Consider the following 25431-nt stretch of genomic DNA (forward strand, 5'->3'; position numbering starts at 1 on the left):
TCACTCTTTCAAAGAACTTTATTTTAAAAATAATTTTAATTCATTAGACCATACTTTATAATAGTTACCAATAGGACGGACCTGAACTCAAGCATCAGACATTTGTTGCACTTTCAAGTTTTGTAACAACATGACTTTTCAAAATAAAAGTGTACATTTAGATTCACAGTTTAATTTGCTGAAACTCAGTAACATTTAAACCACTGGAATACGAACTGAAAGGGATATATGTTAAGTACACAAATACTGCAAAAGGTCATAACCCCCAAACCCACTTGGAAATGGAATGCGGCCAATTAGTCAGACTGGTTTAGTGATTTCACATTTACCTGGGTTAGCACCTCAGTGAACTCAAGCACTGATTGTGAGGAATGAGTGCATGAAGTGTGACCACTCAACAGGTACTGTACCATTCCATGAGGAGACTGTGTCTTCTTGAGCATTATGTGCCGTGTTTTCGAAAACTGGTAATATTTGAGACTTTTCTAAAATGTGTAAATAAACAATGGCTACAGTTAAAGTCTAAACAAAGAAATACTTTCTACTTTCTGTCAGCTGAGATTTTTTAAAGCAATCATTCATAAAGATTGCATCAACATCAGTTAGCAGAGGAAGATCAAACTTTATTGAAACTGCTTGCATACAAAATATATTGCACTATAACCAAACAAATGTCAACATAAAATCCAATCTGTTGTAGCTAATATGTACAGAGAATATTGCCCAAGAGCAGTTACATTACAAGGTCAGTCTACCTTGGTTAATTATCTACAGTATTTTAAACCAAACAGCTTACAGATGATGTGTGCAAGGTACCAATTTCTGTTTTCAAATACTATACATTCCCAAAATAAATAACTAGAAATCAACATTAATGTTTGGCAATACTTTTTAAGACATTTTTATATTTGTTAAATCCTGTGCAGTTCGTTGCCAGTTTTAGTATGCTCACCTGTATGCAAGGAAAAAAAAGAATGAAGAAAGCAAAGAAACAAAACTCACAAAATACATCAGAGGCAAGGTCAAGTTTGTACAATTCTGTACATAAACAGTGGCTCTCCTTCTGGAGTAATCTGAATAAAAATGGACAAAAGTGAAGGTCCTTATGCAGTTGTGCCCAGTAAGTTTAATGTGTGATTAGAAATGAAAGAAAGCACAGCTCATCCCACCACTTCCCAGCCTTCCCTGGTGTACAGCTGTACTTTGGATCAAATTCTGTGACACCTTCATATTGGCTGGTAATTAGGACCTTGCAGCTCAAAATATGAAGAACTTTTGTTTTAACCTTCAATAGTTTTGACTACTGTATCTGAACTTGCCAGAGCATGACATGTGGTGACTTTCTTCCTACCTCTCCTGAAATAGCCCCCAAATTAAAATAAGCAATTCAAAAATTTTGGGAGGATGAAAACCATCAATGCTTTAGGCTGGTCATCTGGCCAAACAGCAGGCACACATTACTAGCTTGTGAACATGTTACACTTGTTCCCTCAGTAACAATGAGTTTTTTAGTTTTCCACAATGGAAAGTTTTTTTTAAAATTTTTTTTTTTTAAAAAAAAAGCTTTTGTACTGCCTACAAAGAAAAAAATTACACCCCTTTTTCAATAACACTATTTGCCAAATCTTCAGTGCAAAATAAATTTCCTATTCTTATAACTGCCTAACTGAATGTTTATGTAAGGAAAAAATTATGGAAAGCATGCACTTGTCTATAAAGTACTAACGTCTGACAAGGATTGCTACATATATTTTACATTTAGTGTTACCAACTCATCTTCCCTGATTTCTGCATCCAAATATAATATTCCTACCTGCCAAGATATAAAAAAGGCACAGATCATACAACTTTTTTGCTAATGAAAATGACAATTGTTACATCACACAGATTTCAGGGTCCACCAAAATATTGAAAAAGGTGGACCAGAATGTGAACTGACACAGGACATAAAACGACATAGCATTTCATGAAGAACTGGTAAGTTAGATTGAAAACAGAAGCCAATTTGATTACTGCAAACACTATTTATTCTGAAAATTGAAATTGAGCAGTGAATTTGACCCGATGTGTTAAAATGGTACAACGGAACAGAAAGTTTACCAATGCACAGCTCAGTATTTTTAAAACAAACAAAAAAGAATCTTTCATCGTTTGAACTGCAATATGTACTTGGAAGCGATTTTCGGAAGTTCAGGTATTTTTATGCAAATATTTGAATAACTTCTTATTCTGAAAACAACTGCATACTGTTGATGTTAAAAAAGGCTAACAGAGAACATATGTTCATTTCATGCCCTGCGCCATCTTGCCTACTATTTGTCTTTGGCCTAACAAGTTTCTCTAACATGGAATAGGAATTACTGAAACAGTATAGGAAATATGACTTCAGAGTTATGCAGTTTAGGGGACTCCGTTCACCAGCGGCTGTTGAGCGTCGGCGCTGTCCGTCTTCTCCTTCTTCGGGTTCCGCTCCTTGCCTGCGCGCAGCCGGCTGCCTTCGCTCGAGGTATTCTGTAAGGTTTTAGTGTGGACACTCCTTTCATTATTGCAGTCAATTCTGATCTGGAACAATTCAGAGTTATATAAAGCATTCTCCTCCTTTCCTCCACACCTGGGAGTTTGCTACCTTGGCCAGCCCCTCATGGCTTTGTTAAATGTATCCAGCTCCAATGGAGGGTGTAAATTTCTTTCTGTTCAAAAATGCCACAAACTTATGACCCAAAAAATCCTCTCTCCATCTTACCTTGGAAGCTAAGAGAAAAACTTCCAGTGTGTTTGTGCACGAAAGAGTTGAATTAATATCAGATGGATCTTTGAAACAGCATTTCAACTTCTAGTAATTTGACTTCCTACTTTTGTATGCAAAAAGGCCCCAAAAGACATAGTGTCATTTCCTGGCAGCTTTTCTGAATCTCAAAAAAATCTACTCAGTCCTTTTTTGAATCTGGAAAAAAAGATCCATTTAATATACCCAAAATGACTTCTACAGCCTTTTTAAGTGATCATAAAAAACTTCAAGAAAGCATGTTGTAAGCAAATTTTATGCTTGTAAAGGGGGTGAGTGCTTATTCCTTGATATGTAACAAGATTTTTACAACTTGATCAGCCAAATTTCAACAACATGCAAATGCTTATTTTCTTATAACATGTCATCGCATCCAAATCTTGGAGCAACAGATAAAATCCCCCAAGACTTAAGTGCCTTACAGTCTTTTTTTCAGCACCACAATTCCTCACTGCCTACTTCAAACTTTGCAAGTTAATTACTAATTAATTATAAGACTCACATGACCATAATTTATTTTTTGTTCTGCCGTGTTAATTGTTTACACGGCAGATGCATATTCAATTTCTACACCTTTAAGTTCAGCACTCCCACTTGAAAAACTAAGCACCTGGCCACTTGTTCCATTTTGTCCCTTTCTTAACCAGGCTTCCTAAAAAGCAAACCAAGAGTCATCTCTACATCCCACTGGAACCACAACTCCTGGTACCACCACACAGAGGCAGCAGCTTGCAGCTGCTCATTGTTTCTTCCTCCCAACATAACTCATCCTATGTGGTAAGAGATGGTAGAAGGTTTGCAAGTTATCATTTGAAGCAAAAACAGTTTCCATGTGGGGAAACTTAACATAGATACATAAAGTATCAGACTGATAACTTTATGAAACAAAACATTTGAAAAAAAAAGTAGAAATATCTTTTTATAAAGCTTAAAAATATTTAAGGTTACAAGGTATTTCAAATCTGTTACTTGAAAGGTTTCTTGACGTGCACTTTTAACTTACTTTCTAGACTGTACAACTTACTTTCTAGACTGAACAGCCTTCAACTGCACGTTTCATTTAGTAGTGAAGGTAGTTTCTGAAGTTTAATCTTTCTTACTCTGAGGATTCTGGCTACAACACACTCTTTATATAGCGTTAAGGATTTTTTTCCCTCAGGTACATAGAAGATAGACAACAATACACAACACAGCAAGAAATAGAAGCTAAAACCAAAACACTAGTAAGAACAAAGAGTGAAACCAAGCTGGTTAGTAAATTCTTGGGACTTGTAACCAGTTTTTCACCAGAAAGAGCTAAACAGCATTAGAAAATTGCATCTTTACACAGCTTGATATATTTAGAGTCCTGAGCATCTGTGTCATTTTGTAACACAACTGTTGTAGATGTGATGAGGGAGTTAAAGAATATGGAATTAAAAGGCTACTGTGTCACTTGCAACCTTGAATATACTACGTTATTATATGACACTAAAGCAATTTTAACAGTACAGACTTCCCATATGAGAAAAGTTACCTCAAGAGATCCGTCTGCTGTTCTCCCTTTTGCCTCTCTTGAGTTACGCTGACGGTTATCTGTTCGCGACTGTTCATCATTGCCTGGAAGAAGAATTCATCAACTAAGCCGTTCAACAAAGACATGATCTTCTTCCACTTAAATTTTACACAAGTACAGTAGGGAATTACTCCATAATTTTCTATCTCATGAACAAATATTACTAACATATAACAACAGTTCTTAAAACTACGGGCCAAGAATCACTAAAGAAAAAGTTCTCAGGTGGTAATGTAGACAAAACCTCAGACTTAAAACCACCACAGTTTAAAAAAGACTGACTGCTGACTGAAGAAAAAACAATTCTCAAAATGATTAACCAAAGAAGAGAAGTACACAATCAGTACTGTTTAATATCTTTACATTTTTAATGCCCTATAAGCCTCCTGAATTACACATTACCTTTTTACAAGAAAATCTTACTAAGCAGCACCTATACTTCGAAAAAAAACATTTCAAGAAAAAAGCAGAGCAGTAGATGGAAGTATTTAAATAAATATAATGAAACACCATATGTTTGAATATATATATATATATATATATATTTAACTTTTTAAAGTTCTCCCATCTTACTTTTGCCTGGTCCTTTTCACTAAACACATAAATTGCAATATTATCCTGTTCCATGAAAATCAAATACAAGAAGAGGTAAATATGGACAGCTGAATGAGGAATACAGATTTTAAAAGATTTTTCTGTATTTACAGACAAACTAGAATTTGATTCCTTGATGTCCATGTGTGATGATGGCACAGATCACAAACTTGAGTCAAGAGGCATTTTAAGAAAACAAGTGATAGAGGAAACTCCCCCAAAATAAAGCAGGTCAAAAAGCATTATTCCCCTCTGCTCAACATTAACACATCTGAAACAAAATTCTCCATTTAAAAGACTGACAAAATGAAGAGAAGTCAGGAGAGGCCAGCAGGTGGGGAGGTTGGAGCAGATGAGAAAAGGAGCACAAGTGGGTCTGCTTTAGGATTCCCACACCCACACCTGTTTCCAAAAGGAGCCTCCATTTACCTTTGAATCCTCCGCGCCCCCTCCCGCCTTGGCCTCTGGCGCCGCCGCCGCGCCTCCGCCCGTCCCCCCTGCGCAGGTAATTGTCCCGCTCCTCCTCTGCCGGGGCCGCCGACCAATCGCTCAGCTCGTCTCTGTGATCAGACTCTGTTTCAGAAGCATTTGATGCTTCAGAATTAGTTCCTATCAAGAGGATGAAAAAAATCCAAACACGCCAGTGTAGCTTAGCATGAAATTACTAGAGTATAATGCAAAATGTATATATTTAAAACTTTTCTTCTTTTTTTGTTAATAAACAGTTCCACGATTTTTCTGCCTCCCAACCTCTATAACATACATAATACAGAAAGGTGCATAATATATATTACTTCAAAATTCAAGACAGACTAATAAAAGTTAGTTGTGTGTTTAAGGCTAAATAATTAAGTGTGCCACATGCTTAAAATTGGTGTTATCAGTACATCAACAGATTATTGAGCGTACTATAAGATGTAATAAAAGTCTATTAAAATACAATGTAATAGACTAGACTCCTTCATATTTCTAAAACTGAAAGTTCTGAATATAACCTGTCCTGTCTCCTCTCATCACTGCAACTCATCTATGAAAAGAAAAAAATTCCAACGTGAAACAGCCTGTAACAGACTACAAAAGCAGAGAACAAAGTCAAAATGCTAAAAATGTATCAAATCAAATAAATGGCCAGTACAATTTTTCGAATTAACAGACCACCTTTATTGACAAAAGCGGGTTCTTTCCCCATTTTTCCCCCCACAACCCATACTATTAGGAAAGTGAATTCACATCTTCTAAAAATAGTAGACATAACAAAAACATTAATTTTGTATTATGCAGAATGTAAGCTAAGATCTTCTTATAAAGCTCACACTACAGGCCTTTCAGTCAGGACAAACACCAGCTGACCTACATTATGGATAATATATATATTTATATATTATATATAGTGTACACATATACATATATGTATCTATATTATATAAGTAATAGATTGCTCTGAAGTAGCACAATCTAGAAAACTATTCATTAATGAATTATCCAAGGTTTCAAAGAGGAACACGCTATTTTGGTGACTATGGTCTTCTAGTAAAAACATAAAAGTTCGATTTAATATGATGAAAATAGCTTTTCTGTAAATTGAGCTACACAGTATTTTCACCTACAAATATTTGTATTAGGATGGACTCACACAGACTTAAATGAAAATGGAGACTTCATTGATAGGAATTGTTTGAAATACAGATAGAGTAACAATCCCTGCCCTAAGGTCGCCAGGGAATAACTAGATATGCTCCGTAATGTAGAAGAGAGAAGCATGCTGTAAGAAGGAACTGCGTGGAACAAAGTGTAGATTACAGGAAAGCACTACACTTTGGAGTATTTTCTACACCATAAAGCTCAATATAATCTTCAAATATTAATACTCAATACTGACTGCATTTTTAACAGCTCTAAGTCCAGTCTTTTTCAAGAAATCACGAGACCACTAGGCCACTGTGAGAACTCCAAGTGTCCTTGCAGGTACCTACCTGAAGCATAGCCTGGCCCACGCCGGCTGTGCCCGCGGTTTCTGTAGGGCCGGCTGCCACGGCCGAGGCCCGGCCCATCGTCGGTCATGTACCCTTTGTCCTTGTCCGTGCGGTTTGGGGGGGGCCTGGAAGTGGCTCCAATCTGTCGCAGTTGCTCATCAATTTGCAATCTTTCCAAACGCAGCTGGTCCACTTCCTGTGCAAACACAAGCCCAGCAAGTCATGTACAACCACTATTTAACCATCTGCACATGCAGACATGTGGGTCTCAGAAAGAAAATACATTGAAGTATTGCAACTGATGATCTATTTAATACTCAAACAGCAATTCAGCTTTGAGAATAACTTGTTTAACAGAAAGACTTTCAAATGTTCTAATCTGTGTGCTACTAATACAATTCTCCCTGTGGCACAGTTGACAAGTTGAGGTTTGTTTCAAACATTTATCAAGAAAAAGCACTCAGATGGGAACACAAGCTCCTTACACTGCTGCACATAACGAATACCAAAGTTATTAAGCAATTCTGATGTAACAGAATTGTTTCGTAAAAAGGCACTCAGCTGTTATACTCTACATAATGAAAATGAACAGTATGAGGGATGGGAGGAAGCATAAAAGCATAGAGAGCAAAGTCTTGTAACTCAGGCATAGAGGCACCAGCACACAGCACCCTCACCATACACAACTAGGCAAAAGAGATACAGTAACTCATATTCATGGACTACCTTTGCCATTTCAGATGTTATCTAGCTCACATCAGAGCGGCAACCACCTTTTCTTTTTCTTTTTTTTTTTAATTGGGGAGAAAACTATTGATGGAAGTTTCACTGTGATACTGGGGTCCTCTGCAGGTCACCTAGATAAGCTAGGACTTTGGTAAGATGCTGTAGCACTCAGGGATGCATTCCATCAGGTCCCATTAACTTGGTGTATATCCCTTCTCTCCCCCTTAAGATGTTCCCAAACTCAATCTTCCTTTAGAAAGACTAAGTCTTTGTTCCCCACACTCTCCTATTGGTATCAGGGAGCTGGTGTTCGTTAGGACAAATCTTATAAATAAAGAAACCAAAACCGAGGATGACATTCAGTACCTCATCCTTCTCGTTTGTGAGCAGGTTTCATCCTCCATCCAGCAGCAGGCCTGCATTTTCTTTGGTATTCCTTTTGCTGCCAATATACCTGTAGAAGCCCTGCCTGTTTCCCTTCACATCCCTTGTCATATTCAACTCCAGATGGACTTCAGCTTTCCCAAACTCATCCCTGCACACTCAAATTGTGTCTTTATACTCCTCCTGAGTCACCTGTCCTTACTTTGCTCCTTGTACCCTCTTTTTTTTTCTATATTAGTTTAGCCACAGGCTCCTTGTTGATCCCTGAAGGCCTCCTGTTACTTTTGTGTGACCACCTGCATATCAAGATGGACTATTCTTGAGCTTGGAGAAGGTGATGTTTTAAGAGGCAGCTCTTGCAAACCTGTTTTTTCTTACAGGAACGTATTCTATGGGATTCTTCCAAGCAGACTCCTGAGCAGGCCAAAGTCCACCTTCCTGCAGTCTGGGACTGTGAATCCTGGTATTAGTCTTTTCTCTCAAGATCCTGAAAATTCACTACAGTCACTCCAGCCAAGTCTGCTTTCTTTGCTTTATAGAGAAATTCATGACTCTGAGCTGACACAGTACATTTGATGCTGATGCACTATTATGTATCTTTTACAAAAAGCTTCCTTAATAATCTTTGCCTGGAGGCATAAAAACATGAACATCTTAGAGGAACAAGTCCATCCCACTTCTTCTCAGTGCAGTGAAGGACATTATTCTGAGTAATAATCCAACAGGCCACAAAGATAACATTTTGTGTGTTTATGTTTAACGGGATGAGAAAGCCAAGATAAAACCTCCAAGATAAGAATCTATTGAGTAGTTATCCCATAGACTGATGAACACTTGTTCGTGACCTCCTGTTCTGGAAGGCTGGAGAGCACTAAGACAAAGTGACCATAGTTAACGATGAACTGATCAATCTGAAATAAAATTGCTGGGCTATTCAACACCTTCAGCTACCTTGTCAGTACTCATTTAAGTACTGACTCACATGCAAGTACCCATTTTAGGCAGGCAAAGACGTTTAAACCAGAAATATCTTCTCAAATTATAGTAAGCATGCAAGAAAAGGAACTTGATTTTTAGTGCTAGTTTTCATCTGGTCCTTCTCTGCCTCTACCTTGTGACAGCTGCAGAGCTGCTGTACCTCTGCTCCAGAGGAGTGACAAAAGCAGGATTAAAAGGTGAATTGACTGAGTAGGTCAGAAAACAAGTTGTGTCTTCTCCTAACTTCTATGATTACCTGTGCTGAGAAGTTTAACAATGTATAGAAATTTCAGCATTCTAAAGATTACACTGATAGCTACTGCACTGACTGGATATGTATCAAATCATGAATGGTCTGAAGGCTTCAAAAGAGATGCAAGACTTTATTTAATTGAATGAACTCAAAGCTGTCCCTACTGTTAGATCTGGCCCTGCCATCAAAGATTGGGCACCTGGCCACAACCACCACAGGGCAAAAGTAACTAGAAGCAAAAATGTGGGATATTTTTTGCTCCCTATAGACATCCACATGCATCACCATGCATCACAGACTACTGGGGAAGTTACGGAGCAAAGAGGCAAACACAACATATAAAGCTGAGTTGCCTACAAACATACTAAGGTATGAAATGTCAATTCATTACAGAAAAAGTAGTCTAGTGTTTTTGCATTTAAAAAAATGCTCACTCTATACAATATTGTGCATGGAAGGCTGTTTACTTTGCAGCTGCATAAAGGACTGACAACTCCCTCGTATGTAAAGTTAGCAGCACATTTTGGGATGGATTTTTTAAAATTTTCTTACTCTTTTGTAATTTGCATTCTGAAAAAAGTTGTTTGTCATACCATCCTTCAGACAAATTATTATTTTATTAAAAATATTCCATTTTTAGACAGAAAACCTGTTATAATACCAATTTTTCAACAGCCTCAGGGCCTGAACAGATTATCATCATACCGTTACCATCTTAAGTATTAATAGAATAAAATCAGTGGTAAAGCAGCATCATTATCCTCACCTTTAAATAATTAAGATGATAATCCAGAAGAACAGTTGCATTAGTGATGCTATCCTTGGTTCCTACGAACACAAATGGTACCATGCCCTAAACCACAGAAAGAATAGTCCTTGGTTATTGATTAGGCATTGAATTCTGAAGAGAACCGAACTTATTACTGTAAAACTTGAAAACAATTCTTACACCGTGCATAAGCATAAATTAAAAAGTGAGACAACAGTATATTTAAATTCTGATATTGACTACATCACGTAGTCTAATTCCCTTTATGCAAAGACCTTTTTTCAATAAGCAGATTTAGATCATTTGCATCACAAAGCCAACATTTATTTTTCTGAACAAGTGAAGAAGAGTCAATTTAGAACACTTTATGTTTTCTCCCTTCAAAATAATACCACCTTTGCTGATCGCAACCATTCTCTAACACCAGCTGCCTTTGGTCTATCTTTGATCTTTTAAAAAAGTAAATCAAATTAACATTGTGTCATAAAACAAAACCTGATCCTTCTTGACAACCTCTACAGTTGTAAAGACAAAGCCAAAAAATATTCAAGACAGAGTTAGTACTTCAGGCGATGATTTCTAACGTACAGTTCTTCTACCCTTCAAGCATGTTAAGCAATTCAACAAATATGAGGAAAATATAAATCTGGAAATTCTAAAGTCTGAAATTAGGACATGGAGAAAAACACCTAAGGATTAACTTAGGGAGCCAAAGCAGGTGAAAAAAAAAAAAAAAAAAAAATCTATCTAAAAGGGCCTCACAGTGTGTGGAAAGCAAAGGAAATCATACAAGGACAATTTCCACACCAAAACTTCTGACAATTAGACAGGTCCATGCAGCGTTTCAGAGGTGTGAGTGCAGCCCACACAGGCCCAAGGAGTGGACTGTTCCAGCAGCTGCAGCCTCACCCTGGCAGGAGAAGCTTCACTGTGGACTGCAGAAGTTAACCTGAGCATCTCCAACTCTCAGCTGCTGAAGCCCATGCCACTGCAGCCCAGAGCCTGCCACACCTACTGGATTATCTCAAATATTGTTTTGCTATCTCATCATTACCTCCAAAGATGCCTTTAATTTTAACTGTACACACACCCTTTACAAAACTGCATTCCAAAGGAAGGTTTGCTGCACAAGTGAAATGATTTGAGATACAAATGTCTTAAAAAATAAAAGCATAGTATGCCAAGGTTCCCCAAGAATGGCCAGTCTCTAATTTGTCTCCACCTTTAAAGTCTTGTTTTGGCTTTTTTTTCTTCCCCCCTCCCTTTCTTTTACATACAAGAACCTTACACATCTACATTAAGTAACCAGGAAAAATAATATATACACTCTAGTCCTAAGGAACCTCAACATTAACACTAACTTTCATGAGCATTAGAAATTCTTTAGCCACAGGCATTGTTGACTGAAATGTTTTATTATCTGGGGTATTTTAAGTTTCATAAATATTTTATACAACCTGATAAAGAGCAGTGAAATTTCTACTAAACTGGCATTAACTGGCTCACGGTATCAATTATTAAACGATGACAAGACAAATGATTTAAAGGGCATTTAAGGAAACGGCTTGCTGTTGCTTTTGGCAGTGGATTCAAGGTATAGAATGCCAGCTATTAAGAATATGAGCCAGTAACTATGTCAGCCATACAAAAGCACCAAAGTGCTTATTTATTGAATCTTATTTTTGTCTTCAAAGCAAAAGTACCTATGTTCAACTTGGCTGCAGTGGGGAATTCTGAGCACACCATACGTGCATAAATAAAATCAGAGATAAAAATAATACATATTACTGTAACAAACAGTACCTATCTCATTTTAAAAATATGAAAAGCCTGAAGATCTCCTGCTATAAAATTATGGGATGTATAAAACTGCACTTGAAACTAATGGGCAGTATTCTAACGTCTCAGTCAAATAAAAACAACCAAATGCTGTATTAAAATTTAACTGAACTACTGTACACGAAAAAGGGCTGCATTATCCAAATTGACACATGAGAAGATTATTTGCGTTTCATAGCTGAAATAAAGCTGCATTCAATTTACAAGTACTAACTCTTACCTGTTAAAGTCTGATCTCAGGTTTCTCTATTGCACCTGGTATGACACAACTAACACATGAAGCAGTGCAAGCAATGCTAGTATTAGAAATGTCATTAACAGGTAAAACAGAAGTATGACTGCAGAGCTCGACAGGTAAAAAAGATCTTTCAAGATAATCCTTAAAAGCTGCATTTTGGACAGAAAAATGTAAGCAAATCAGCTTTTTCAAGTCAGAATTAAAAAAAAAAAAGAAATCCAGACATACTCCCTGCAGCCATGAGTACCGGCTCTTTTACCCTTCTGCGATTCTCCAGCCTGCAGCAATAGCAGCACCCTCTTGCTTATTAAACTAATTCCGTTTTGTGCTGCAGGAATTTAGCATTAGAAATGAAATGCAATAGACCACCAAGACCTTTAAGTCTAAATATTGACCGTTTTAGCTTTTCAGACAGATGTAAAACTAGTAAAATAGTAAAAAGCCCTTACTTAATTGCTTGGCCACTCTTTACAGAAAGATAGAAATTGGATTGTGGGTTTTCAGTAAGTCTTACAGTGAAAAACAAAAGAGGAAATTACTACTCAAGCATAAACATAAGGCTTCCAGAAACCATATTTCTTATCTTATCCGAAGTAGCAAAGGTTCTTAACTGGTACGTATTTGGATTTTGAGGTAAATTAAACGCAGTTCAGTTTTCTTTAAGCACATTTCATGTCTGAAACTGCAGGGAGTTTTTTTGCACTGAGATGTTGTTAAAACCTTCATGCTTCATGTCTTTTTCTGTACCTGCAACCTTGCCCCTCAATGCAGCCCCACACAGAAGTGCCTCAAATTACTATGCTTGAGACTTCGTTCAGTCCCTTTACAAGGCTGACAGCCTTCCTGTGCAAATCTGGAGTTTCACAATGTTCATGCTTGTTTTTTCTTTAGGTTACAATTTACAGGCTATTGTGAACCTAGGTAATATTTTTTAAAAAGAGAGATTTAACATAAAGCACCGGTTTTTCATTTCAACATAAGAAATTGCTAATGAAAAATTAAACCTGGTAAAAATTTAAAAAATCAAACTCAAAGTCAATCAATGAATGAAACCAGCAAGTTTCATATCTATGGATTTATAGCCTAGCACATGCTGGGAAATGTCATTGCTTCCAACAGGAACAACATGAAATCTCTAAGAAGGTGCACCACCAATAAATTTCACAAAGCATTTTCTAAAACAGCTAAGTCAAATTTATATAAAAATGCCCCTCAGCATTAATAGGAAAAGACAGAATCCATCAGGAAACGCACATTAATTAACACTTTATCTCACCACTACAAAGATACAAGGAAGAATTTATTTTATCACTCGGTAGAATATAACCAATTAACATAAAGAAAAATTATCATAACTGAAAACATACCTCTTCTTGTGGAATATTTTTATCATTTTCAGCCTCAATTCTCACTCTTACAACGCCGGATTTGTCCACTATTTCCTGAATCAGTTTTCCATTTTTTCCTATTACTTTTCCTGCAGAAAGAACATACAGAACATTCCACCTTTATGATTTTCCCCCAAACCTGAGAGCATTGCTATACTCTAATTAGACAAGACTATTTAAGGACCAGTGCAAGAACTTGTCCAAAATGCCTTAATCCTCTACAACAAAGATTTAGTTAACAAGCCACAAACTAAAATGCCCACAAAGCTTGTGGTGTTAACTTACCACACACTGATAACAGAGATATTCAGTACCTTGAATTCTTATTTGGCTCTGCTTTGGTAGGTTTAAAATAACTTCAGTGAATTACAAACATTGCTGTTTGCATTTAAAACATCCAACCAAAACCCAAAAAAATCCTTTTATAGCGCCCTAACATTTGCTGTAACTACTTCTTGGGTAACCAAAACTTAGTTCATTTACAAAATTTTAGTTGATCAAATACTAACAAAGATACTGTTTCAGGCAGATGTAAAATTCTCTAAAACTGAGTTTTTTAGACATTTTTACTGGTAGTTTATAATTCACTAAAAAGTCAAAGATAAAAACGGAAAGAAATTATACTCCAGTGCCAGTAATGCAGACATGTATCTTCTGAAGCAGACATACTAGGGTGAGACAAGGGAAATGAAAATTTAGGTCTCTCCAATCTCAGCAAAACAACATGCTGCCTGCAAACTGGCAGGAAAACTAAGCTGCTTGGGATGTGATGAGGTAGAGCCATGTCCTTCAAACACAGCATTCAAGAAAAGCTTAAAAGAGTGATGTCAAAGATGTTTCCTGCATGTAACAAAACAAAGTATTTTCATTTAACAAACTGCTGGAAAACTTAAAACATGATCTTTTTTCATAGTCACATCATTAAAACAAAGGTAAAAAACCCCACATGCATAACAGCTAATGTTTGTTTGATAAAACTAATCCATGAAGAACAAATTAAATGCCACTTTTAGTCACAACAGACTCCATTGGTTCTATCATTCACAGCTAAATAAATTTTCATTTCTGTGTTTCAACTTTTCTAGCATGAATATTCGCAGAAAACACGACAAATTATGGCCAGTAAGTTCCTCCTCAATGACAAAGGCTGTTCTGAGTATCAAAAACTACTTTTGAGTACTTTATTTCATACTCTATTACTGGAACAGCAGCTTACCAATAAATGTAAAAAAGCCTTGGTATTGATTTAAAAAAGTCAAGTAAATCAAACAAAACCCCCAAAACCTCCACAACTTACATCAGTTACTCCAATCAAAGTTTTTGTTAGGATTTAGCAGCACACACAAATATTTTAAAATAAAAATTTCCATACAGTCTTTAAAAAATATGAAACATCTTGGGTGGGTTTCTTTGGGGTTTTTTTGTTCAGTTTGAATTTTTAAAAAATATAATTAAATAGAAAAAACCAGTTGTTTTCATAGATTAAAAAAAATCAGTACATATATATATAGAAGCCTGCATTTTTAAAGCAAATTATTAGGAATTTTAAAAGCCAAATTATTAAACATAGCTTATTTCAGACATAACATAGGGTTCAGCCAAAGTTATATTCTAAAGGATCCAGGTCAAGAATTAAGAGCAGAAATGAAAACCTGCCAAAAAAATATAATTGCTAAGTTCTAAAGAGAAACAGACTTTAAGACCTCAAATTAAAATAACAATGGCAGCTTATCATTTTCACTTATCACCAGTAGAACCAGGAGGGAGAAGGGAAGGGAAAACTACTGCTTTTAATCAATTCCAGAGCTGAGCTGCCACTTTTCTTAGTACTTGTCCCACTGCAGAATTTCACACTGCTTCAACACCAGCTTTCATACACTACTTGACAACCTATTAAAGCATTTGCTGTTAGGGCTATGTTATACCATAAAGTATTTTCTCTGCTCTTTTCTACTGAATGAAATCACTTATTTTTATTTTGCTTTGTAGCATCAAAAGCTCATTAAAAGTTTTCTTCACATACACAAGGCTGCATGTGCTCTTAAGCACTTTTTTCGGTGTTTGGCAATGGAACTATTTTAGATTTTCTTTGAGCTATTTCCTTCATCACTGATACCTAACTCCTAGTTCATCCCACAGTGCTGCTTCTAAACATACCTTAAAAGGACAGGGGGGGAAAAAAGACAAATGTAAGTCAAAGAAATTATTTAAAATATACTAGGAAAATATGAGACTGCAGATTCATCTGCTGTATAGCTGAACTAATGTCTGGACATGTTTGGGGGAAGTAATTAATTCTCTGGTTTAATCCATACACTATTCTGCCTTGTACTTCAACATCAGCACATTGCTTCTAGTTTAGGGCAGTTCTCAGAAGGCATTTTTCCTTACTATCACAGAGGTAGCCTCCAAAACGGACATACCTACTAAATTCCTTGGGACCTGAATGACGTCTTCAGCAAATTCAAGGTAACTTCTTGCCTTTTTCACCGCATCTTGATCCTACAATAGAAAGATGCACAAGATACAAGATTCATTTCCCCCAAGGTTTTTGTTTGCTTGTTTCTTTCAGGTATTTTCTGAAACAATAAAGGAGGGAACTCACCTCTCCATAAATATGGAATGTACAAGTATCTTCATCAAGATCAATGGCAGTCACTCCAGGGACTTTTCTGGCTTGTTGAATATTAGCACCATGAGTGCCAATGGCCAAACCCATTAGGTCTTCACGTACAACAAACTGTTCATGGAACCGGGATGCAAGTTGCCTAGAACTCTGAAGAAAAATCTAATGTCAGCTCACTTTGATTGTCAGTACACTGGAAAGAGAAATCAACATAACTTTCAAGCCTATTTTTCAATCAGGTGCTCAGCCTACTTTTTATTTAATCAATCCTTTTAATGCACTTTTTTTAGCTTCAAAAACACTGAAGAGTCTCCTTCAGAAGTCTTTTAAATACTAACATAAGGCTGGCCTCTAGCTGTGTTGACACCTCTATTTTGAATTACCTTTTAATAGCTACAGCTATCAGTATTACTAGGTAAGACATACTCGTAAGGCAGTAAAATAGGAACTGTGGTGATTATTAAGGCAAACCTTATGATCTCTGAGAAAAAAAGGGCACCAATTTCAACAGGTGGGAGAAACAGTAATAACTCAGCCATTGACACAAAATTTTATATAAAACAGAGCAACTGTGGATATCTACTGCACTTAAATAAAATGAAGAATCCGTGCCTATGCATGACAACACAAAATCTGCTTTAATTCAGAGAACAAATATGTTCAGAATTTCATCCAGGAATCACACATCTACCATGACAGAAGGGTCATACTGAGCACTGACAAGAGTGAGCATAACAGAACACAAGAAAGGAACAATAGTTTAATGCATTGCAGGAAGATAGAGAATTTCCAACTGTGATAATCTATTAAGGAAAGTGCTTTGCAAGGAAGAAACAGGATAAAAGCTAAGATATATAATCCTACCCCTGTTTCTGCATTGCAATCTGTAACTACTGTCAGGACATACACAGACACACTTTAAATTAGCAGTTTAATGTCAGCAAAATGAGACCCTACCGATGTTGAGAAAACATCAAGGAAATGCCCACAACAAGCCCTATACTGTCCCAGCTAAACTGGTACTGCTTTCTGACCTGCTCCTGCTTAAAGCTGTTGATAAATATCCTGTGCTAAATCACTGTTTCAAAGAAATGGTTACAGTAGATAGTGATGTGAAGTATCCACGTGTTATGAAATACTTCCGATACTCTAGCTGTCAAGCACTTCAGTAGCTACATTACAAGACAACTTGCAAAGCAAAACTTATTTTTAACTGTTCACATTTCTACATTCTAACAGATAATCCAAATGCTGATTTACTAGTTGACATCTTTTATAAACAGCCAAATAAGAGAACAGGATGACCAAGGCAATGACCAGTTGTTAACTATCGATTTGTGGAAAAGATGAAGCTACATCGAGTACCTCAAACCACAGTTTTACTTCTTGCACTAAAACATCAATAGCTTTTCTGCAAATTATTACAAAGTGTGTTCTATTTAAACATTGGAAATTCTGTATTCTACTTCCCTTCAATACATTAATAAGAAACATCTATGCAAGTAATGTATTAAAACCTACACAGCAGCCAGAACTGAATTCTAGATACAGTAAAATATAAACCAGAATGCAAAACACTTGTAAATTCAGGCTTTTTAGTATGTGAAAGACACTCAAAACATCTAAGTCACACCCACTGGCAAAGAACGTAAACAAAAAATAATCGGTTATTTTACTTGATGTTCTAAAAGCCACATTTGAGAAGTGGAGCCATGCAAGTCAAGAAGCTAATATGCAGAAAAGGAGGTACAACAAATAGGATGAAAAAAACTCCAGAGAACAAAAGAAGCTGGTCTAATGATAATGACTCAGAAAACAGAATAGGTAAAACTGCTGGAAGAAAAGAAGTGGTAGACTTTTAAAGTTCAGTGAGTATGAGACACATAGAAAGGTTTATTTGACGGAAACAGTCAACTGTTATTAATAATGCAGTAAAGCCCAAAGTGTTCACTAAATATTTTTTCTGCAGATGGACATGCGCAGTCTTGTTGGTATGTCAGAGTCTCAACAGAATTCATGAATATGATTTTTATTATCTGAAGCTTTTCCTTTCAACTTTGGATGAAACCAATTTTATATTTACTCTAACAACAAGAAACACAAATGCCAAAATACCAGTCAACTTTTGTCACACAAATTTTAACTGTATATATTTATCTCACAAGCTTTATTTAAGTACTGCTTAGGCAGAAACTGAAGTTTAACAATGGTTTTCTAGTGAGAACCAAATGAAGTTTGAGACCTTCACAGCAGCAAAAAGCCTCAGTGTTACAATGTCAAGAAGAATCCAAGATTAGTCTGGGAAAGGAAGCAATGACAACAGTTGTTGGTGCATGCATTTATGGAGGCATGTAAAGAGAATTAGCTCTAAAGCGGCTGTTGTTCTTCCCACCTCCAAAATAATACTTTGCACTTCAAGAGGTAAACTGCCCACACAATTGTCAGTTCTGGAGGAAGATAACGAGGAATGATTACTGAAGAGCTACAGTGGGGTGCTCAGTAAGGAACACCAAGGAGGAAAAATTGGTCCATCCTTCATCTTGAGAAAAATCAAAACCCAAACAAACTTGGATTTCAGCTCTGAAACACAGAAATCAAGATACTAAAGAGAGAACAACAGAAGTGAGAACTTCTTGTAGCAGTGAGCATACCCACTGGATACAAGAGGCCTGAACTACTACATGACATCCCACTTCAAATACAGGTAACTGTTGGCATGGGGGGGGGAATGAAACCCCGCTCTGCAGAAACACTGCTGGTATACACCAGTGTCAAACTGAATTACAGTAATTTAAGTGGTACCTCTGGTTCTTGACAGTGAATCTAAGAAGTTTTCAGAAATGTTGCTATTTTTTCTAGTTTGTAGATTGGAGAAAAACCATGAAGAAATGTTAATTCTGATGTATAAAGAACCCCTTATTTCCTAGCCTACTCTTTTTCTTTTCTTTTTTTTTCCTTTTACCCATGGACAAGTATGACTCAAGCTTCTTGCCAGTCAACGCCCACTCACCAGTCACAGGAATATCAGAAGCTGTATCTGCTGTAAGATTATTTCCTAACATTTTATCTATAGACAAACCTAGCCTTCCATACATTCTACCAACATCAGCTTCACCCCTTCCATCTCATTTTTGCTGTACTCTTTTGCTAGCTCCAGTTCTAGTCCCATCAGTATCATGATATATTCACTCGCACCTATTTTTAAAGCTACCAAATATGTGACATTATTTGTGCAATGATGGCTAATTATTTTATGCTTCAAAATATGAAAGAAATACACGTCTATGTGTGTCTACATATTTTTATTTAATCCTCCACAAAATCCTGCTGGTAAAAATGAGCCTTTGAAAGAATAGGCCCTATAAGTGTAAACATCTTTGCTGGATGACACTTCCATCTGCCTTTTTTACCACCTAGACTATTATCGGTACATCATTACTTTCACCCCAATGCAAGTCCTACCAGCTAAGAAACGCACGAGGGATTTTTTTATTATCTGTTTTACTCAAATTACTTCAGGGAAAATAACCAACATACCTCCAGCTGTTTGCTGGCTTCTTCATTTCTCAGTATCAGGGATAACTTGGTGCGAAGACTCCGAAAGTGCATATCAATCAGCATGTTCGCCCGCTTTGTGGTTACATCGTTGATTGACTGAATTATTTAGAAAGAGAACAGTGGTTTACATATGGACCCTTGAAACAAACCACTGCCAACGATACTGTTAAGACATTTGTACTTACTAAAATAATAAGCTGGTGGTTTTCAGAATCATATGTTACAGAAAAAGCTCCAACTGCCTTTTTGAAGTCCTTATGTGCAGATTCTTTGGCACACCTAGGAATAAAAATGTTATATAGTTAAAAATAGTAACCACTGCATTTAAGGTTAACAGCCAAAAAGAATAATTCCTAAGTACAAAGAATGTAAATAAAGACTTTCAGGCTGTCCCTTTCAAGGCAGGTGTTATTTTATTCTGTTATCATTTATTTTACTAATTTTTCTTTCATTTGTTTTCACAAGAGTAGGATTAGAAATATTTCAGAAATTTTCTGTATGTGTAACTGTGAAATGACAAGTTAAACAAAACTACATTAAAAAGCTATAATCAGCAAGTTCAAGATTTCAAACACATCATGAACCAGTAAAATGTGTGATTTCATTGTAACCCCTGCAGCATTCTAAGAACATTAAGCTCATCTCATGCTGTGCTTGGCTTCTCTAGGTTTCCTTTGTCCACTCACCACCAACCGAACTTGTGTATACTGTAACACTAACTTCAGAAAGTTTTAGTCTAACCTGAATTTATAACTCATTGCAGACTGAGTCAATGACATGCATCTGAAGAAAAGTATAAAGTCACCTGAAGGTAAACCAGGGGAGTAAGTATTAATCTGACTTTTAGAGCCATATCTATATGAGAACACACCCATGGTCTAGGAGAAAACTAGCTGGCTTTGTATCAGACTCTGGGAGGTTTCATTATTGTTCAACTATTCCCAGAGCTATCATCAAATAATAAGCTGACCAAGAATGGATTCAGATTAACCTGTGCACATCACTGAACAGCTGCAAGACTAAAAATCTTAATCTGTACCACACACAAGCCTTAAAATTTTGCAGAAAGTGCTTCCTCCTCCAGGACTAAACAGCAATTTAAAAATCATCTTTTCTATTTTTGAAGTATGACCATATCAGTATTTGTATTTTTTACATTCTTATATTTCAGAGGGTTAATTTAGAGCAGTAAAAAGCATTTTTATTCGTCTTGTCTCAGGCTTAAGAAATTACCCACATTCTGAAACAAGTTATAAAGAAACGCTTGTACTTACATTTGCCTTAAATCTTCAGGAACTGCCAGTTTGATTTTATGAAAAGTATCTTTTGTTGCGGGTTTATTGGGGTTCACAGATCTCAAACGCTCAATTGTGACAATTTCGTTGTATGTAGCATCACAGGCTGCATATTCTATTACGTAGAACTGATATAAAAATAATAAAATCATCCAAGCCACATATTTTATGACATGAGTGAGCATTACACTATTAAGGAAAAGTTACTTTTGTTAACTGTACAAGTCAAATTTGACTTCTCAGGCTGAGGTTAATGGTAATTGCAACTGTCCTAATCAAGAAACTCTTAAAAAATGAAGAGAGATTAGTTCAAACCACAGTGCACATCAACATATAAACAGAAAAGAAAGAAAAAAGTGTAAGTAAATATAAAATATATATATGTATATATGCATACTCCTACCTCACCCTTTATCATTCTCACTTTAGCCAACCACCAACAGCAGGGTTCTTTTTCATTTGCCCTGGAATAAACCTAAACAAAATACATATATTATGTTCTTAAAAGACATCACAAAAGCTGACACTAATATGATCAGGAACTCCGTAAGAACTAAATCCAGCAAAACATCTTAGTACATGAATTCTCTGAGCACAACATAGAAAGCATGTAACAGCAAGACTGTATAGATAAATAATAATAAATAATACAGTACCCAATCTACTGGCATTTAGCTGCTTCAGTCTTGCATGCAGTCAAAAGAGATAATTCAAACTTTTACACCGGTTAATATTTAATCAACAGTATTTCTAATTGTGTGTAGGACTGATGAGGTCCTACCAGTGAGTGAGAGTACACACATCTACGCTTCTTTAGCACATATATGGTATCAGCCACATCCACATTACAGAAGTTTTGCCATTTTCTTATCTTTCAAATTAAAAACTTACAGAGCATGCAAGCAAAATGAATATCTTGTAAGTTCTCTTTCTTTAAATTAATTATAAAAATAAATAAATGTTGTAATTTTATAAATTAAGGAGGTTTTAAGAACGTGCTGCTTTAAAGTCAATCCCTCTATATACACAAGTATTTACACATACACATATATTTCGATGTTTTATGTATACACACATATAATGCAAATTATCTGGTTCAGCTTGAAGCTTTGGTAACAGAGACATTATTACCTTACAGCTTAAGAACTACAGTTCATCATCTATTTATGAATTAATCCAGTTCTAATAAAGGACTGATCTGTAATCAATGCAACATTGATCACGTTTGTAAATCAGCATCTTTGTAACTCAGCATGGAGGACGCAGTACATGGACTTTACGTGGCCTTTTGTGGTACATGGAATTTGCATGGTTTACAACTGTCAGACTCTGGGTTTGGTGATGTGCCTGACACTGTGTTTTCTGTAGTACTTAGAATCAAAAAAGGTGACAGCACCTAACACGGAAGCAAACCTTCCAGTGGCTTGGCTAACACTTTTCACAGTGAGTTCTCTCACTTCTCAAGACAAGAGCTGTTAATGGAGCATACACACCTCTACTTCATCGCTTTCATTTATGTCTTTATTATAGCCTGCAGGTGGTGGGAACCTCACATCATGGAATGGGATTTGTCTCTCTGGTTGCCAGCTACAAACAAAAACACAGTGAATGGTCTAAACATTTTCATCTTCTTTGTAAACAGAAATCAATCATTCTTAATCCATTAATTTTACATTTTCAAATTCTGTAGAGCTTTAGTGCATATATGTATTAAAGGTAATGTGATCCAATGTATACATAAGAAAAAACACATCTAAATAACATCTTAGGTGAAACCCTGATGTCACCTGCAGTCTTTTGAATCTTTCGGCAGAAGTTCTCCCTCTATATACAGTTACAGGTTTTAACCTCAATATTAGAAACACAGATTAAAAAACATTTCATAACACTTCCTTCAAAACAAGCCTGTACCTTCTTTTTCTTTGGTTCTACTACAGGTTATGAAAACTTGATCAGGATCCAGTCTAAATACAGTTTTAATTTTCAGTTTCTTTAATGAACACTGGATAAATTTGGTTTCTAGATTAGAAAACGGTATTCATCACTTATCTACAGAACAAATTTTATAATAATGTAATCTTCTAAAACTAAGGCAAGACATTCACATGAGAAAGTCATGAGACTTACTGAAACAAGGGTTGTCATCATGTAAATTCAGTAACGACATGATTCAAAACCCATGTTACTATAGTTTTGCACTCATAAGTATTTAAACCATTAAAAGCATTTATATAGAAATGCACAAAATAGTAGATACTAAATACAACTTTAAAACATGCCAGCAGCAAGTTTAGTGTATCTAAAAAACGCTTCTCTGCACTAAGCCATATTTAGGTTAATCAAATGCAAGGTTGATACTCTGTCATTTACAGGTACAACACCAGCAATACACTTACTTGTTTTCAAATGAAACTGTTATTGAATCTTCATGCACATCCTTTACAAATGCCTGTGGAGGAAACCAAGTATAATTATGGTATGCTTATGGACATTTTGACAAATAATTTTAAACCTGTAAAACACCTCTTTTTCACAAATATTGATGAATCTCACAATGTAAGTATGTTTTAAAGTCAGCCTTTTAAATTTTGCAGTAGACTTACATAAAACACATACTGAAAGCTGATAACCTCCTTGGGTTCCTGACTGCCAGTGCACTGATACACAAACAGAATGCCCAAGCTATGAAGGCATTATTCCTACTTTATAGAAGTAACACCAGAGATTAGTAGAAAATGACAAGATCATTCAGGAGTTAAAAATGTTTGATTTTATAATCACATTTAATGTACAGACAGGCAAAGAAATTAAACATCAGTATTACCTAAAAAATAAATGAAACCAAAGCCCACTAAACCTCCAAGTCCTGTCTCTTCTCTCTTTTACCTCAAAGTACATTTGAACACTACACTAGCAAAAGTCATCTATATCAAGTTCAACAGAATCTTCCCCATATTTACTTCATCACACTTTAATTCTGTAGAGCACAAACTTTAGATAAATGCCCTGCAGAATTCCTTCCCTTTTTTCCTGGGGAATGGACAGCAGCTGTGCTCTCCCATGCCACCATGAAGCAGAGGACAGAACCAGAATTCAGCACTGAGGGCTTCTCCTGCCTTATGCACTCAATTGACTGATGTTTGTTTGATCAATATTTAGCTTAAAGCCCCAAAGGTCCACCCCCCCCCATCTACAAAACAGCAAGACCAATACTCAAAGAACTTTGGGATTTATCAGTGAAAATATTTTTATTAGCCTCAAACGATGGAGATCACAGGTTAACCAGGGATGAAAAGACTGTGGGGTCTTTTTTCTTTATTTTTTAAAGTACCTCTATGAACTTCTGAAACAAGTTGCTGAAGTGCTGAGTATTCCACTAACATTAGTCCACACATAGTATCATTGTAAGGTAGGTAGATAAAAGCCCATGAGCAAGAAAGAACAGATTAGTTTGTTCTCCTAAGAGAGATGCACCTTAGTAGATCAAAAAATTCTCAGGAAATTGAAAATAATTTAGCAGCAACTACCACTTCTGTAGAATTAGTTAATGAAGTATGGAACATCTTATTATTCTCCATTTTATTATTCTGCCCTTTCAAGTTTCCAAGACGAGATCTTATCTCTTACAAGAAGGTAAGAGTTTCTCTTATATGGAACCTAAATGGTTTTTAAAAAATTACTTTGCTATTTTTGCTTTATAAAGTGTTCCAAAGCATTTCCTGAGTTGCAGCAGTATCTCAGTATCAAAGAAGAGCAACACCTGATGATTGATACAGAGTTCCAAGAACTGGCTACACTAAAATTAAGTGGTACATGCACATGAACGTCATCACTCAGAGTCATTCAGTACAAGGAAGAAAACACCCTCCAAGTTGATAACTGAAACATAACCAACGCCACTGTGAATAGAAGTCAAAAGAATGCCACAGTGACAACAGCAAAAAATTATTTTACACCTTGTTCACCTCTCAATAATCTTAAAAACAAGACTATTATTGCTAGCAAGCCAAGGAGACTTAAAAAAGTCACCAAAAGTATTTGCATAATTACGTATTTCAAAATTCCATACTCCTTCAAAGAGGATTACAAGCACAGCTGATGTTTTTCAATGACAAGGTGTAAAGAAGACTTAAGACCATATCTCAAAATCATGTTGATATCAATACAGAAATGGTATTTACATAAAGAGGCAACAGAGCTCTCAGTTGATCATTATGGATACTGAACATTTAGCTTATGTTTCATATTACGGTGTATTCTGTAAGAAGATTCCAGAACTGGATATGCATTTGAACAATACAATGGCAGTCCTGACACATTTCACAACATTACACATATCACCTTCAAAGGCTTCACCCACATTTCTTCCAATGGTTGTCATGTGCAACTTAGAAGCACCTATTCTTACAGATGCAGCTGAAACGGATGCCTTTAATACCTGAAAAACACTGTGACCACTACCAGAGATTA

At 36.1% G+C, this 25431-nt stretch overlaps 1 protein-coding gene across 6 annotated transcripts in view; it reads right to left on the reverse strand.

Annotated features, from left to right (window-relative positions):
• FMR1 (FMRP translational regulator 1) overlaps positions 1–25431 on the reverse strand; it is a 31834-nt gene continuing 6403 nt past the window's right edge. For 3 of the 6 annotated variants that reach the window (XM_032123819.1, XM_032123813.1, XM_032123814.1), the window contains 14 exons: positions 23358–23410; positions 22455–22548; positions 21365–21436; positions 20941–21089; positions 19852–19945; positions 19646–19762; positions 16088–16258; positions 15906–15984; positions 13462–13571; positions 10015–10101; positions 6908–7103; positions 5364–5543; positions 4302–4384; positions 3–2562 (listed from right to left, as the gene is read on the reverse strand). In XM_032123819.1, coding sequence (XP_031979710.1) covers positions 2401–2562; positions 4302–4384; positions 5364–5543; positions 6908–7103; positions 10015–10101; positions 13462–13571; positions 15906–15984; positions 16088–16258; positions 19646–19762; positions 19852–19945; positions 20941–21089; positions 21365–21379 — 1443 coding nt within the window. In that variant the 5' untranslated portion in view covers positions 21380–21436; positions 22455–22548; positions 23358–23410 and the 3' untranslated portion in view covers positions 3–2400. Of the gene's footprint in view, positions 2563–4301; positions 4385–5363; positions 5544–6907; positions 7104–10014; positions 10102–13461; positions 13572–15905; positions 15985–16087; positions 16259–19645; positions 19763–19851; positions 19946–20940; positions 21090–21364; positions 21437–22454; positions 22549–23357; positions 23411–25431 lie in introns of all 6 variants that reach the window. The other 3 variants (XM_032123816.1, XM_032123815.1, XM_032123818.1) reach the window with 3 other exon arrangements.

Source organism: Corvus moneduloides, chromosome 14 (genome assembly GCF_009650955.1).
Source record: "Corvus moneduloides isolate bCorMon1 chromosome 14, bCorMon1.pri, whole genome shotgun sequence".
NCBI classification, from domain to species: domain Eukaryota; kingdom Metazoa; phylum Chordata; class Aves; order Passeriformes; family Corvidae; genus Corvus; species Corvus moneduloides.